General features: G+C 46.2%; 1 protein-coding gene across 2 annotated transcripts; it reads left to right on the top strand.

The window, feature by feature from the left end:
• Nucleotides 1-367: 367 nt before the first annotated feature.
• PRDM13 (PR/SET domain 13) lies at nucleotides 368-16,107 on the top strand. Of its 2 annotated transcripts, XR_015745278.1 has the most exons (5): nucleotides 368-609; nucleotides 3,008-3,139; nucleotides 3,265-3,385; nucleotides 11,980-13,965; nucleotides 14,002-16,107. XR_015745278.1 is itself a non-coding variant. In XM_026666500.2 (4 exons), exons 1-4 carry the CDS (start codon nucleotides 463-465, stop codon nucleotides 13,542-13,544), a joined length of 1,965 nt encoding a protein of 654 aa, XP_026522285.2. In that variant the 5' UTR covers nucleotides 368-462; the 3' UTR covers nucleotides 13,545-16,107. The 2 variants fall into 2 exon arrangements, 1 of the variants encoding a protein (XP_026522285.2); XM_026666500.2 differs by having other exon boundaries at nucleotides 11,980-16,107.
• Nucleotides 16,108-17,350: the final 1,243 nt, after the last annotated feature.

The following is a 17,350-nucleotide window of genomic DNA, read 5'->3' as shown; positions in this document are numbered from 1 at the left end:
TCCAGACCTTTGATTCACCAGCGTCTTTTCTTTGCCCTTGACAAATTGGATTTTTAGGAATGGGAAGGTCGCCTGGGCCATTGTTGGCTGCCCCGTTCCAAAAAAAAAAAAAAAAAAAGGCCCTTGATTATGCGCTGCGGAGTGGGGGAGGAGGAGGAGGAGGAAAAGGGTCGGGAAAAGCGCCATGTGACCCTCTCGCATGGAACTCGGCAGCTGCTCCGAGCGCTCAACTTCCCTCGCCGCCCCAACCGGGCGCCCTGGAGCACCGTCGTGCCAAGGGGAGAGCCCTACCCCGTGTAAGCAATTGAAAAGGCGGCGCGCACCCCCGGCCGCGTCACTCTGGCGGGCGGAGAGAAGACCAGGGTGGCTCAACCCCCGCCGCCGCCGCTCTCCTCTCACTCCAAGTGCGTCCAGAGCGGGACCAGCTTTCCCAGCGCCGCGGTCCTTTGCCCAGAGGCAGCGATGCTAAGCAGCCGGGCCCCCCCGCCCGCCCTCGGCATCACCGCGGACAGCAGCATCCCGGCTGGCCTGCGCCTGGGTCCTGTGCCCGGCACCTTCAAACTGGGCAAGTACCTGTCCGATCGCAGGGAGCCGGGACCCAAGAAAAAGGTATTGCTCCCACACCTGGGCGGAAAAGCACAGGGGGCAAACCCGTAAGCCCAGTCGGAGGAGAGGAGGAAAAGGGGAGCAGATCCCTTCTGGGGGTGGGGGGGGGCGGGATGGGGAAACAGCGAGCAAGAAACCCTATTTTTCTTCTCTCCTCCGGCCCGCGGAAGGAAAAGGGCAGGGAAGGGTTTGGATCTCTGAGGTTTCTGGGATGGGTGACCCCCTCTTTCTGACGCCATTCAGATGTTTAGATTTAAGGAGAGAGCTGGTTTTGGGTGCTTGGTATTTCAACCTCCCTCATACACACAAACACAGACAGACAGACCCACAGACGGACCGACAGACGGACAGACAGACAGACATAAATTTACTGGCACGCATTTTTCCTTCTCCATCCCGAATGGCTTTTGACACTCAGAATAAGTCCCCACCCCCCACCCCTCGATGTCTCTTCCCAAATAACCTAAGGGCGGGATTCATAATTAGAGAAGTCATTAAATGATCCAGAGGTGTCGAGAGATGGTCGTCGGAGTGAGGAGAAAGTGGCGGCAGCACCGGGTCCTCTAGGTAGGAGAGACTGGCAGAAGTGTGAGCGGGTAGCTTGTTCAAGCAAAGTAAGCCGTCTTGGAGCCCCGCCACCCTACAGGCAGTTTCCCCGAGGCACCAGTAGAGACTTACTCCCACAGTGGTAGCACATACGTGCACAGGTATAGAGAGCAAAAAAAAAAAAAAGTTTGCAAGCTGTGGATTCATAGAATCGCCTAATTTTTCACCCGTCTTTGTCAAGGTCAGGTACGATGCAAAGAATAACTAGGCAAGTTTTGTCAATGGAGCTTTGGGTATGTTGGAAGAGATGCCTGCTGCACATCCCAAGCCATTGCTGATATAGTCTTCTTTTAATGCTGAGTTACGATAATAATAGGAACATGTTGATCCGGATGAAATATTTCTTTTTAGCAAAAGGAACCGGGACTATTTCCAAAACCCAGCTCTGTGGGACATTAATAATATTTTGGCATCCCAAACCTATAAATGGCTTCCAGAATAGAAATGGTAGGAATATGAGACTTTGTCCAGATGAATCTAAGAGGAGGCAACTTGATGCCCAAGTCCAGCGATCTGTCACAAGTGCCCCACCCCCTTCTTGGATTCTGAATAGCCTTTAATTGTTTTTAAACGCTCTGCCAGAGTCTTCAAATTTATTTCTCATCTGGCTCCCTCAATTGCTCCCTTTAGCATGTCTTTGTAAGAACCATGTTTATTGCGCAGCCTTTCAAACGAGGTAGCTTCTCTTTCCCACTCCCCCACCCCACCCCCATGTTCAAGCAGATTAATGAAAGACAAGAGAGATTTGGTGACTAAACCGAGTCACCTACCGTCCCTCTCTGGTGAGATGATTCATTCATTCCTTGCACGGAAGGGGGATTGAAGCCAGGAAATCGGTGCACGGATTTGCCTGGGTGGGTGGAAAATATGAATAAAATAAAGCATTTTGAAAGGTGTCTGCAACTAAACATTTCAAGGCCGTAGAGTCAGGGCAGACAGAGGAAGTGAAAGGAAAATGAAGTGCTGGTATTCCCCCCCACCCCCACCTTTGTTTTTTTCACTTGCCAGAAATTTTTCTGAAGCAACATGAGGGAGATCTGTCACTTTCTGCCCGCTGTGAGAAAACAGAGCAGCGCAACCAGTTTGAAGCCTCAGTTCTTCTAAACTCAGGACTTACTTCGAGGAAAGAGACGAGACCCTTTATGGCCACAGTAGTAGCTCTATCACCTGAATACTAGCCCTTCACTTTAAGTAGATCTGGCCCTTCCTTTACCCCGCGGTGCCTAGGCAAATCCATTCTGAGGGTCTTTTAGCAGAAATAAACGAAAACCAAATCAAGCACTAGGCTTCTCTTCCAAAGTGACTACTTCTTTAAAGACAATCTACATTTACTACCGACTTACATAGGGGTTTTCCAGCTCAGCGCTCTAATAAATCCAATGTCCATTAAAAGAAAACATTCGTCTCGCTCAGACGTTGCATTTGCAACGGTGGGTGTAAGTGGCCGATGTTTGCTCCTCTGAGGATGTGATTTTCTGTACATTGACCCAGCGATAAGCCCCGGCGGAACTTACTTCGGAGTGGATGCTCCTGGCGCTACTGGCAATCGTCTCCTGGCTGCAGCAGTTGACTGAGGAGCTCAGCCCAACCGATAGGTCCCTTTTCTTTGCAAACGGCAGGAGTCCTTCCTAGCGTCCACCTTTGTGGTGGACCTTTATCCAGGGAGAAGGAACTCGAGTTAGATCCCGTCCAGGGATTGGAATGCCGGTTTTTACGAACGCGCGTCCTGCAAGGCAGAGCAAGCCAATTGCCAAGTCTCTGGTCCTAAAATTGACCGGCTTTCCCTGTTTTCCAGGTGAGGATGGTGAGAGGGGAGCTGGTGGATGAAGCTGGAGCCTCGGCCGTGGAATGGATCGGGCTAATCCGGGCTGCCCGACACGCGCAAGAGCAGACCCTGGAAGCGGTGGCAGATCTGCCGGGGGGACAGGTACTGGCCTCCTAGCTTGCTCCCGGTAACTGGAGAGGCGGACAGGGGGCACCGTCCGGGTCTGGAGGTGGCAAGCTTTGCCCCTCTGAGCCGCTGAGGGTCTCAAGTCTCTCGTTTCTTCTCAGATTTTCTACCGGGCATTGCGAGACGTCCAGCCGGGCGAAGAGCTGACCGTGTGGTATTCCAACGCTTTGGCTGAGTGGTTTGATATCCCGGCCACGGCGACCCCGACCCACGACGAGAAAGGTAGGCTCCTGCGGGCGAGCGGAGTTTGGCACTGCCGGGAAGCGGTGCCGACTCTGGCGGCTTCCAGTCCCTGGATGTCTTGCGAGCTAACTTTCCCCTAGGGGGAACCGTCCCGTTCCACCTCAGTTTAAAGTCCCAAAGGTCTTTAATTCGTAGGACTTCGATCCTATTGAGCCCAATGGGATTAAACGCCCCCCCCATTGAGGATCTGGCTTTCCTGCAAGAGCGGGCACACCGCTTATCGCGCCACGCGTTCAACTCCAGTGCTAAGGAGGCAAAAGGAGGCGATAGGATAGGAAGCTGCGAAGCCACCTCAAGCCTCCTACCGCCCCCTCATAGCTTCCCCGTATAACCAGGAGTAGACAAGCTCCGTCTCTGCTGGCTTAGATGACAAGCCAAGGCTCTATCTATGGAGATTCTCAGTCATCCAGGTGATGGTTGTCCCAAAGAGACTTTTTCAAGAGGCAACTGGACTTTCTGGTTTTTCTTTGAAGACGTTTCGCTTCTCATCCAAGAAGCTTCTTCAGTTCTGACCAGAGCTCTGACCAGTCAGAGCTAAAGAAGCTTCTTGGATGAGAAGAAACGTCTTCAAAGCAAAACCAGAAAGGCCAGTTGCCTCTTGGAAAAAAAAATGCACCTTTGGGATGGCAAGCCAAGGTTCTTGAAAGATGGATGGGTGAACAGCCCTAACATGCAACATATTTACGTTTTAAACACGAAGCCTAGAGGGCCTTTATTTGGCAGTAAATCCTACCGAGCCATCCCACAGTGTGTGTGTGTGTGTGTGTGGGGGGGATTTCTTGATATCAAGGTATTTCTTTGCGTCCTGCTAGGACTTACACCGGAAGAAAAAGATCAGTCGGATCAACTCCAAATTACCAGTGTAAAAATGGTAACTGGCAGATTTAGGTTGATCTATTCTGCAAGAAAGAAAGGGAGGGGAAAGTAAGCGGGTAAAAGAGAGGATGGCAAAGTAAAATGGACCTCCCTTGTTCTTGATTAAACTGGGCAGTGCCCCCTCCCCCCTCTCCTGCAGAGAAACGGCACAGAATTAAGGAAGACTAAGTGGGCCACCTTTGATGATTGGAAACCAACCTGAGCTTTGGGGGGAACCTGAGGGCTTCAGTGGGTCAATGAAACAAAAGGGGCAGAGATAAGTTGGAGCTTTTAGTTTCCTTTTTAAGCTTATGGTAGGGTTTGCTCTATATTCCCTGTTTCAAAAGAATGAGAAATGGTCGGAGCAGAGTCTCCGTGGGGTGGAAAAAAAGGCTCACGAGTCAGCAATGCACAAATCTTTTCTTTAAAAAAAAAAAAAAACATTTCTTAGAAATAGCTACTATCAAGCAGCAGTGGGTCAGATTCTTTGCCTGCAAAGTCCACAATTGCTCATTCCATCCTTCTGGGATTTATTTATTTAACTCAGGGGTCCTCAAACTTGGCAACTTTAGACTTGTGGACTTCAACTCCCAGAATTCCTCAGCCAGCTAGCTATGTTGAAGTCCACAAGTCTTAAAGTTGCCAAATTGGAGACCTCTGATTTAACTTATAGGCAGCCCCAATCTGGCGTGACTCTGATCTCCTGTCTAGAAGCCCTGTGTTATAATTTGCATGCTCCCAGTCAGTGTGCTAGAATTGAAAAAGTCTCCACCAAAACGTCTACTCCTGATGTCAGTGATTGCTTTCCCAAGTTTCAATCTAGCATTTTCCAACTTGGATGCAAATTCCAGTTCTGAGTTCAAAGAAGCCAGAGTAGACTTCAGACAGGGAACACAGGCCTAGATTGTTATGGGAACAAAATTCTGATTTTACGTATGCAGGATGGTAGTGCATACTTTCTTGTACAGAACCTATTCTGGCACGTTATACTTTGATGTCCTCAATCAGCCACTGTTCAAAAACATTCTACATCCCCTCTTAAGAGATATCATTGTTTCATTATCCCACCCACCCCCAATCTTTCTAACCCTGGGGACACATTTCTTCCTTTGGGCGATTCATCAATGTTGCTTACAGTAATTTTATGATAAATTCCTCAACACTTTATTCTAGGATAAGGAGCAGGAGAGTAACCAAGCCAATAACAGGTGGTTTTCTGGGCAATCATACAGGGAGCCTAAAGCTTTTTTTAAAAAAAAACAAAACAGTCTAGTTTAGAGTTCTGGGATTTCCTAGCAGTCTCCCTTCTAAATGCAAAGTAGGTCTCACCCTTCCTAGCTTTTTTTTTTTTTTTTTAACTCAGCCACCTTGCCCAACCTTGCATGTTTTCATTAAGCTCCTTATCCTTCTCCCTTTTCCTGGGAGAACGTCTCATTAGATCCACCTGTCATGGATTGCGCTGTCCATTACTCTGATAAAAGTGCTCTCCTCTTTTGAAGAGGGAGGGGGAGGAGGAGGAGGAGGAGAGCGGTTTCTGTCTTGCTCTCTGCCGTTAAGCCCCATTGGCAACGGGCAGCAGGCTCCCCTTGAGTCCAGTGGTGGCCCCTTGGACCATAACTCCACAGTTAGAATTGCCTTTGCCAGCTGGGTATGAAGGTAAGGTGGTACCTGAGCTGCTCTGCAATCGGACAATCAGTTCAGGATCGCATTCTTCTCAGTGCAATTTTTTTTTTCTTGGACTACTCTCAAGTTGAGATGGTGATGAGATCTTTGCTTCGTTAAGCGAATGCTGACCTAGGCCGTTCTAAACATGACAACTAATAATACAAGAGCCTTTCTAAAATTGTTCTTTTAATCACCCATACTTCGCCATGAGGTTCCTGCTGTTGCCAGGAGCTGCCCACAATGTCCCCATGAACTGAGCCTTCTCTGGAGTTTTTAATGTAGAGTCAATCCAATTAGAACCAAAGAGGTCTGGTTCCCAGTGAATGTGCCGCAGGGCAGCAAAATCCTTGGCAAGGAGTGAGACTCACTCCCCGGTTACTCTTTATTTATTGATCGAGGCCATTCCTCAAACTTCCATCCTTGCTTCTGGATGCTGCTAATCTGAAACGCATAACTCCGGCTGCTCCTCGCTTTTAATGACCTTAGGAAACCTTCAAAGGCGGCGGGGAGCGATCCTCGAAGAGATTCTCATCTACCCTTGGGGGTGGGGGGGGAAAGTCCCTTTGCATATAGAACATGTCGAGAGGGAAACGTGGCAGAGCAAACGGCTTGGAAAGACTGTGGCCTTGACGACTCGAAGTGTTTGAACTGCTCCATTCAGCCGGTGCAGATTGAGTAAACGAGGCTCTTAGGAGCAGGCCGAAAGCGGGTGTGTTTCTGTCTGGTGTGGAGTGGAGGGCAGGAACCAAGAAACTTTCTAATTAGGCTTGCTACTATTTCCAAGCCATTGCCCCTTGAAACTTATAGGTCAGTCACAATTTCTAACATCTAGTCTTCCATTCCTAGCAAAGCTCACCTGCTTTCTTCCCTACTCTTTCAAAATAAACGGGTCACTAATTTGGACTGAGAGCGAACAATTTCTAACGCACTCGAATACTGAAGAGATGATGACCTTTCTCTCCTCTTCCCCCACCCGCACCTTATCGTTCCAAAGGTGAGCCACGTAGAAGCGAATTAGGAAGCCGATTAGAGGGGGGAAGTCTGGAGACAGCCAGTGGGAGGGAGAAATAGGGAACTCAAACACTTAAAATTAAGTTTGTTGGACCTCCTCAGCCAGAATGGCTGATGACGATCAAGGACGTTGGGTAGCAGCCCAGTTGTATTTGGGGATAAAGGCAATGCCTTTTTCCAACCTGAACTTCTCACAATGCGTTGGACCAGGACTCTCCTCGCTTACAGACAGAAAACCCAAAGCTGTTAAAAACCGCCCATCCCGAGCTTCGCTGGCCAGTTGAGTCAACAAGCAAGAGAAAAAAAAAATCCCAATATACGGATGCTGTAATGGGCCAAATCCATTGTGTGCCAAGCCTCACGTGAGCAACCTCAATGGTTCCGGTGCATGCTAGGTCTCACGTAGGCTGAAAACAGACACCAGGAACAAGACCATAAAACACGTCACAAGGGCAGTTAACTGGAATGCAGCTTGGTTTGCTAGTTTAAATTTACCATGGCATGGTTATTGGAAGATGCGATGCATCCACTAACATTCCTACGCATGTAACATAATGATTGGATAAACTCACCCCTTTGTGTGTTCCCAATAAAAGGAGTTCCCAAACCCTGATCGGGGCAGCTCACCCAAGATAGAACTTGCGTTAGTGTCTTTCTTGATGCATTCGACCACCCAGTGAGAAGCCTTCCATATGCGGAGCAAACCGCATACGGAAGCAACACTTTATTAGATCCCATAAGTTTTATAAAGTATTTGCAAGCTTTCAAGTTTTGGAGAAGCCTTCATTAGACAAGTGGACAGAAGCCGCGTAAGGGAACCTAGCAGAAAATGTGAACTATGTTTGTACCAGATTAGTGCTTAGGCGGAGTGAAGGAGAACCTTTGCGCCTGCAAACTGGGCTTTGGAGGTTCCCTTGCTTCGGAAATATACACTCCAATCAATGCATTAAAACGGTTTCTACTGGCCCTCCAAAAAACAGCTTTGTTTTGCTGACTTTAAAGATTTTTAAGTTTTGTTCTCCCCACCTCCCACCCCCAAGGTCCCATTTGAGAGATGACCAGCCATATAAATCAATCGACTGATTGAAAAAATAAATGAATGAATTAATAATAAATAAATGTGTTTTTTTTTCAGCAGAAGGGAGGTAATCTCTTCAAGTTTTTTAAAAAAATTATTGGGAAACTAGCACGAAGGTCCATCTCCAATTTTTTTTTTTAAAAAAAAACAGGTTCAAATGGATTTAATTAGCCACCAATTAAGGCAGTCACAGAATGTATTTGCAAATAGTAATTAAGTCTGGACTTAAATAACTGAAGAACTGAAGGATAGTGTTTGCCCCATTTTTCTCAGCGCAACAGTCCCACCCCAGCTGTTATAGGAATACAACTATTAGTTTATTTGTGAGGTGTTGTATTTCACCCAGCGTTTCCTTTAGGAATATTCCTTTAGGAATATACTTCCATGTCTATTCACCCTCCCCCCCCACCATAAGCCTGTGATCCGAAAAAAGCTGTATCCCCACATTGGTGGGAATGTTCATTCTTGGGTGACCAGCAATTAGGTCTTATTTTTAATTCGTGTTATATTTCGACTCAGAAAGATTTTGCAACCCCTTCCAGATCTTTTTGTTGCCTGCCGTTTGACAAACTAACTTTTCGGTTCCCTATCAAATGATGATGTTTAAGGTCTTCTCTTCAAACCCGAAATTTACTTTAGTGAGGTCTCCCCCACAGAAGATTTAATATCGCTGGCCAGCAAACACTCTTCGTTTTTCCTCTCCACCCATAAACCACAGGACACAGCGAACGTAGAGGGCTCAGCAATGGCCAGAAACTTCACCCGACCTGAGCCGAGACGCTTTCACCCACTTCGGAACAAGCTAAACATTTCAGGAAGGGAGCTCGAAGGCCATTGCCTTTTAAATCAGCCGATTCCTTATGGCCCATCCATCTATTCCAGGCCATTGTCTTGCCTGGTAACGAGGGGTTCATGAGCGTTAGATTGCCCTTTGTTCCCCGAGTCCGTTCCCTGACATACGCCACCTATTCTGTCCGCGTCAACAGATGGGCCGCCGGACCCGAGCGTGAAGGCGGCAGCTGCTGGCGCTGGCCGCCTCTTCTAAGTCCAACAAGCAGCCTCGCTGCAGCGCTCGCCGCCTTCTCCAGCTTTATTGCTCTTGCTCCGCTGTCACTTCTTCGCCCCTTCTCCTCCCCCCCCCAAAAGGAGAAAAGTCCTCAAGGGAGAAAGATGCCCACAACTGAGACTCATACGTATTATCCAGTCTTTCCACTTTTCTCAACCAAGTCAGATGCGGATTGACTATTGCAATTCAGATTCAGATTCCCCAAAGCTTTGATCATTCCACTGCCTTCTGGACAGAAAATTGGGATAGAAATTTCACAAGTGGTTGTTGAGGGATCACGCTGCCCACCGTTTGGATTACAAAGAAGCAGCTACAAGGATCTTTTGAGACTGTAGTCTTAAGCATGGCAGGTCTGCTTGTATTTACTAAGCTGTATTTCTGTGTAAGGAAGCATAATGTTTGACATCAAATTAATAACAACGTAAACTCATGCTTTCTTATGAAGAATGAGACCTTAGAGGATGAACTGATTTTCAGTGGCATAAGTTGGCTCACACAAAATACCTTTTCACAGGATGCCTGAAGCAAGCCAAAACTTGCAAAGAATATCAAAATACCCCTTGACACTTCAAAGGAGTAACAAATATATCATTCAATCAGTTATATGTATACATGCATCCTTGATTTGGATAAGAGCAATTTGTGAAGAAAAGTGATGGGGGATGAAATTGGAAATAACTGAGCATTGTGAATATGTGTGTTGAAAGATAAGAGATACATTTATTGCATTGGTGAATCAACTAGCCCACAAATTTTGATTTTTTTTCCTTAACAAAAATGCAACTATTTCCTCAGGAATTTTATGAATTATAATCTATATAAAGGGTCTATAAAGGTTCTTTATTCAAGAATGGCTACCATAAAGCATGACAGAATATCTTGGGAGGTTGAAGAGTTTTGCTGCTGTTTTATGAATGTTGACATTTTAAACATCCGATTTCATGTATTTGTTTGTGTAAATATTGGCTATTTATGCTGAATAGAGGCAGAAAGCTCTTGCTGCCAAAGATAACATATGCGTCATTGGAAGATGTGACTATGGAAACCCCTGGCATTGGAAAGAACATCGTTAGGCTTTCCAGAATAGTTGAAGAGGGATAATTCAGTAACAAGATATGATTTGTCTATCTATAGCACTGCTAGTGGCTGTGCTTGTTGCTCATAAAGAGTAGGGAGAAAAAATGGATAGGGAGTGAAATCAGAGGGAAATGGCATTTACAAAGAATAACCCATCAAACGAAATTCAAAAATTGTCCATAAAATCTAAAAGTTGCAATTATATAGAGTCCGCAGTATACCTGATATGCATAAGAACTAATTAACATATGCAGAGAGACAAACTCATTTCGACAGAAGGCAAGAGATGTGACTGAAATAGGTTGATTCATTTTATAAAAGAACTTGTAATTTTATTACTGACTCAATTTAAATTCAAGATAGCTGATTGTGACATCCTTGCCTGCCCAGTTAATCAGATACCAAAAGCATTCAGGACAAGAACTCAATTCTTGCAGTTGTAATCAAGGGGAAGATAGCTTCCAGGTAAGAGGAAAGCAATCCGGCTTCCCCAGTAACTGCACATTATGTGCATGCATCTTCCAGCACTTGTACTATGGGTTGGGCTGGTCAGTTCAGATTTTTGGTTGCCAGACAGATCGAGTGCTTCATGTTAAACCAGTTAAAATAGTACATCATTAATGACCTGAGATGCTGAAATCTATAAATAGATCAGAACAGGGCTGGGAGTACTGATAAAATAATTAAGGGGAATTACCAGTGAGCACCCAAAGCTTTCCAAAATATTAGATGCGCAATATGAGAGTCTCTTTTGAAATTGACAAATGGGATTTAGAGGACCCCAAACTTGGCCAAGAAATGTTGGTTCAGTACATGTCATTTCAGAGATAAGGCTTGCCATGATTGTTAAATGACTCACCCATATTATCTTTTAATTATTTTACATTCAGAATTATTTTTAACGTGATCAAACTTGACAATTCTCCTTTGTGTTGCCTTTTCAGTTTCTAGTGTAATAGCAATTTTTTTTTTTTTACTGTAGAACTAACATAAAAGATTATTCTTGACCTCCAGTGTTAAAAGAGTCTTAAAATAAATAAATTAAAATCAAGCCCTGTTAAAGTTTGGAAATAATAATGAATAATCATTATAATATTATATATGCAGAAACAGCTGCTAATCCCAAGTTCTTGGAAAGGAATCAATAGGTGGGTTAAAAATCTAATCTAAACATCTGGCTGACTATGAGACTAACGATAATGTATTGAATTTGTGTCTCTAGGGACTGCAGAGGTATATTAATTTAAACCATTTCAAAAGTTCTATTTCTATGATGGCATATTTTCTACCACTTCTACCATTCTCACAACAGTTGTGCGACTACAATTGCTTAGAAATAAGAAATGGAGAAGTCACAATTATGTCAGATTTATAGAATTTGCTCTCATTTTGTAATGAGAAGGAGAAAAGAATCATCTGCAATATCCAGAACTACTACAGGTTGATACTCTACTTTACTAGCAAACGTGCTTTAGGGCAAGCTCACCCACCCGCCTAACCCTGCTTACCAACACAATGGAGACTAAAGTGATATATTAGTATATACGATATATTAGTACGGTGAACCATAGGGTGGCAATTCAGAGATTGTTGGGAAATTGTTTGGACTCATGAAAGTGGGAGCCCAAAGGAACAACTAATTAGGGAACTACTAACGGGCAGCAGTTACACTGACCTGCGATTCAACAGATTTCCCTCAGCCGCCCCCCATCACCTCCCTTCCCTTCCTATGTTCAAATCCTCAAATCTTTTGTCAAGTCGCGCTTGGCCTATTTCGGCTTGTGCTAACAGCTCTCCCGGTTTGTTTTTTCCCCTTGCCAGGCGAGGAGCGCTACATTTGCTGGTACTGCTGGCGGACCTACAAGCATCCCAACAGCCTCAAGGCCCACGTCCACTTCCACTGCGCGCTGAACCACGGCCGCGGCTTTGCAGGAGCGCCAGACCACCACCACCGGCCCGGGGAGCTCTTCGCTACAGCTCTGAAACCGGCAGCCGCGCCGCCTCCGAGGCCCCCTTGCCCGGCCGCGTCCCGAGACGCCGTCAAGCGGGAATCGGCCGGCTCGCCGTCTTTAGCCAAAGCGGGCGGGAGCGGGCGCAAAGCCGCCAAGGCCGACCAGGAGCGAGCCTTGGATATGAGCGTGGGCTCGGGACGGGGCCCGGGACAGTTCTGGGGTCTGCTGGGCAGCACCTCCGGAGGCAGCAACGGCTTGTCTTTCTATCCCGGAGTGAGGTCGGCCTTCAAGCCCACCGGCCTGGCTAAAGAAGACTCGGCCGCTTTTCGGGAAGAGGGCAAAGGCGGCGGCGGCGGCGGCGGCTTCAGCAAGGCCTTGGGGAGCCTCAAGCCCGGCCGCGTATGTGGCCAGGCCGGCGGCTCCCGACACCCGCCTCCGCCTCCTCACACCAAATGCCACCCGCCGCCCCACCCGCCGCCCGGCCCGCCGCAGTCCTCTTCTTCCGCGGCGGGGCTGGCTTATTCCGGCGCCGTCCGGGGCTTCCCTTTCCTGACGCCCTTCGAGGAAAACGCCGCCTTCAAGCACGTGGAACGCGGCTTCTCGGCCAACCTTTCTCCCCCCTCGGGCCGCTACCCGCGCTTGGCGGGCGGCGCGGGACTCCACTTGGAGCGCTTCGCCGCCTTGCCGCCCTTCGAAGGGCTGGCGCCCTACTCGCCGTCCGGGGACTGCCCGCTTCCGCCTCTCCTGCCTTCCTTCGCCGTCTACAACGGCGAGCTGCTCTACAGCGCCCCCTGCTACCCGCTCAACCTCCACTTCGGCAATCTCCTCAAGTACCCGGAGACGGCGCCCTACTTCGGCGGGGCCGCCGCGGCGGGCCTCCATCCGGCTGAGCTGGGCTCGCTAGCCGGCGTCGACCGCGAGATGGCTCTGCACACGCATCAGTTCTCGGAGATCGCGGCGGCCGAGAAGAGCCGCGGCCGCCTGGAGAGTTTGCCGGCCGGGCCGGCGGGCCCGGCTGGTGGCAAACCCAAGACGGGCCACCTGTGCCTCTACTGCGGCAAGCTCTACTCGCGCAAGTACGGCCTGAAGATCCACATGCGGACTCACACCGGCTACAAGCCGCTCAAGTGCAAGGTCTGCCTGCGGCCTTTTGGCGACCCCAGTAACCTGAACAAGCACATCCGCCTGCACGCCGAAGGCAACACCCCCTATCGCTGTGAGTTCTGCGGCAAGGTCCTAGTCAGGCGCCGAGACCTGGAAAGGCACGTCAAGTCCAGGCATCCGGGCCAGAACTTGCCCAAGGGCAGCGCCGAAGAGCTCCAGGAGCCAAAGACGGACAACGAGAGCGACGTCGACGTCTGCTTCACGGACGATCAGAGCGATCAGGACACCGGCAGCAGCGGCGGCGGCTGCCGGGCCAAAGAGCAGCAATAAAAATAAAACGAACCGGGGAGGGGGGGAATGCCATAGGGCGGGGGCGGGTCGGACACGACCCGGGGGTGACCAAAGCTGCTAGCCTCCTCGGAATGAACTCTCTCCTTCCGTTCGCTCGCTCGGAGGAGCTGCTGAGTATAATACTCAATTCAACCGACATACCGTATCCCAGGGCTAGTAACCCAGGGCTAGTAATCCAGGGCTAGAGAAAGGACAAGCTGTTCGCCCAGTTGCTTAAGTTCAGGGTATTCTCAGGTCTGCCCGCAAGAAATATCAGTTGGGCATCTGTGCCCGGTACTTGCCCTGCCAATGGCTTCAGTCAGCCTCAGCCAAAAGGGGGCAATGGCAAAAAGTTTGCAGGGCTGACCAAAACTTTTGAAGGACCCAGGGGCTTTTGGCAGTTCCGGTTCAGAGGTTTTGTGTGCAAGATGGAATCACACCATGCCAAACGAAGCAGCGTAATCCTGGTGCTGTTCCATCCAATTTTCTAGGTTCCCTGGCTGCAGGATTGCTCAGTAAGTGGGTTGAGAATGCAGAACAAGCTCTGCTACAAATGTGATTGATGAGTTTGTGATTCAGTGTGTTGTGCCAATAGCCGTACTTTATCAACTGATGATAGTGCCAAGAGATTCGGGTTGTCTTTGCAAGCAAATTTAACCTAAATTTTAGTAGCCTAAAATCCTGCTGAGCTGTGGACTGACTTCTGAATAATAAGATTGGCCTGTTGCCATTTCCATCCCTTAGGTTTCTTTGGCAAAACTATCCAGCTGTTTCACATGTCACAATGGACTGGATAATTCTTAGGCCACCTTGCAATCATCTTTGTGGCAGTATAAAGCCTCACTTCATTAGTGTTTTACTGGCAGAAAAATGTTTGGATGCCATTGTAAATCACTAGTGAGGAAAGCAATGTGGTTTCCGCAGTAGCAAACTTTATCTAGCCAGCTGTTTTATTAGTTTGAAGAGGGTTTACATTGCTACAGGAAAGTCTACAGTCACATGTCACTCTACAGGGAGAGCAAGCTGTTTGGATTATCACACTCATATAATTAGGGATTGAGAGTTACTTATATAATATTTTAGGACCAGGCATTTGGCTGAGCTCTAAGCATATTTAATGACATCTTAAAAGTGTCGCTTTCGGGAAGTCCCATTCCAGCAGTAAAATACCCAAGTAGGTTATGGCTCTCATGGTACTGTTGAACATTCTACCAATTCCTCAGTGATGCTTTGTGGGCTGCTGGTTCCTGCCTCTGGTTAGATTTATCCTATCATGGCTTCACTTTCACTGAAGTGAGCAAGCCGGGAAAGGATGTGAAAGTGGGTGAATAAACTCAGGGTGAAAATGTCTGCAGTCTTAAGTATTTACTATTTGGAAAGTGACATTAGGGTACACCCAGAAGGAAGACCACACTCGAAATAATGCATACAATTCTGGTCACCACAATATAAAAAAGATGTTGAAACCCTAGAAAAAGTGCAGAGAAGAACAAAAAACAAGGAGCCTGGAGGCTAAACCATATGATGTATAATTGAGGGAATTAAATATATCTACGCTAACAAAGGTAAGGTTTAGGGGAGACATGACAGCAGTCTTGCAATATTTGAGAACCACAGAGAAGAAAGGGTTGACTTACTCTTCATAGCACCTGACAACAGGACGCGAAGTAACCCGTGGAAGATCATTAAGGAGAGAACTAAAGAGAAATTTTCTGAGAGTTAAAACAATCAGTGGGACAACTTGCCACCAGAAGTTGTGGGTGCTTCATCACTGGAGGTTTTCAAGAAGAGACAGGATAGCCGTTTGTCCAGAATGGTGTAGTCTCCTGCTTGAGCAGGGGGTTGGACTAGAAGACCTCCAAGGTTCCTTCCAACCCTATTATTCTATATTCTAAGAATCTTTTTTCTGAGGGAAGAAACAGCTCCAAAGGCCATTACTTGCAGAGTATTAGTTCAATACACTGGGAATTTTGGAACAGCTGATCTGTTTCTTTCCATAACATTTTAAAAATGTGCCTTTTTGTGGGGTATTTGGGAGGTTGCCTGCAGATAAAGAAGTTAACTTTCCCCCCTCATTTGTTCTGGCCAGCACTAAGATATATATTTTGATGAAAAACCTGCATTAAAAAAAGTATAATATTCATTCAATATCACAAACATTGCTGGCCGCAATAGCTGTTTTCTACCTAAAACAGACTTTACACAACAACTTCAATGTCATTTACAGGCTGATATGTGTGGATTTACTTCTGATTGAACATTTTTATGATCCTGCAGGGATGGCAAAGGATAGGATGTCAGCAGCCTGACCTACTCTCCCATTAAAATTTATTTGTAACACAATACTGTAATATGGATAACATTTGTAAAATAAATACATGAAAGCATGACCTCTCAAGCACACTCTATATAATTTTCAAGAAAATACTTTTTTTTGAATTTTGTAGACAACATGTGGTGTATGCTTTATAATGAATGGTGTACAGTGGAAAGTATTTTGGTCTCAGTTACAGGTTGTCATTTTTAAGACAATAAAGTTATTGATGAACTATTGTTTAACTTTTCTTAGATTTTCAGTCTTTTCCTTTTTTCTTTTGTAAAAAAGGCATTTGAAACTCTTCAGTACAATACAGCATCAACAGAGGTTCAATTAGAAATATGCATTTGATTAATATTAACTGGCACTTTCATCTTAACCATTTCTTTCAAACGAAGGAAACCCAATTGCTGTCTTCACATAACACCCTGACCGAGTCAAATAACAATCTAGCAACTTCATTTGCATAATACACTAAGTCTTTTGTTGATTCGTTAATCTTTTTTAGTTTATTTGTGGCTTATCTATTATGTGCACCACACCATTTTGATTAGTTTATGCTTGAATAGATTGAACTAACTAAAAAAATTGAGTTAATTCATTAGGCAGATTACAGTAAGCGACTTGTTTCAGAAAGCCAGTAATAATGTTTCGGGAATTGGAATGGAAACTTCATAGGTGGATCAAGACTTCTACAAAATTGTACTGAAGGCACACCAGTGATGTCAAGTGTGGGAAAGTTAAAAGTTAAAATTGGAGCGAAAGGTTGAATCCTTAAGTCTCTTTGATTGCAGCTCCCAATTTTGAGCAAGAGCCAAGGAATTCATGGGTTTTGGTACAGATCCTGAATTCTTTTTAGGCAAGTTCTTAACACAAACATTTAATGTATTTTTCTGATGTTGCTACACAATGGACTGCAGTTTGCAAAAGTTCGTTACATCAACAGGGGCAAACTGCACTTATTTATATTCCACAATGATTTAAGCCTCATTAAGACTGTGGTAACAAAACTTTCTCTCTGATTTCCTCCAATTTCTTGGCAGGTTAACAATAAGCAAGTAAATAAAGAAGTTGTCAACAGTTTTTGGGAATTTCCATTTTTTTTCTTTTTAAATTAGTTTAAATGGTAAAATCATAACATTGGAGTTTCATACCTTGGACTCTTTTAGCTTCCCTCCTGAAACAATAACTGATAACTCTCTCCCGCTGGAATTAAAACCATTAGAAAATAAGAGATTCAAATCTTAAAACTAGGGAAGTCTTGTAAGGGGCAAAAGCATTTTAACAACCCATTTCTGTGGGGAGGGTTTTTCTGAACAACATATTTGATTTTCGACTATATGTAGACTGCAAAATATATGCATTTATAAATCGGGGACAGGGGAACTCAAAGTGCACATTCCAGTTTTAAAAGTTTTTAAATTTTATATGACGCCTACCTCACTATCCAAAGTGATTCTGGGAGGCTCAAAGGAAAGTAATCGAAGGA

This window comes from Notechis scutatus, chromosome 1, assembly GCF_049901735.1.
Source record: "Notechis scutatus isolate UNSWTSFEM ecotype Mainland chromosome 1, rNotScu1.2, whole genome shotgun sequence".
In the NCBI taxonomy this organism is placed as follows: Eukaryota; Metazoa; Chordata; class Lepidosauria; order Squamata; family Elapidae; genus Notechis; species Notechis scutatus.
This window is presented reverse-complemented; position numbering and strand designations above follow the sequence as displayed.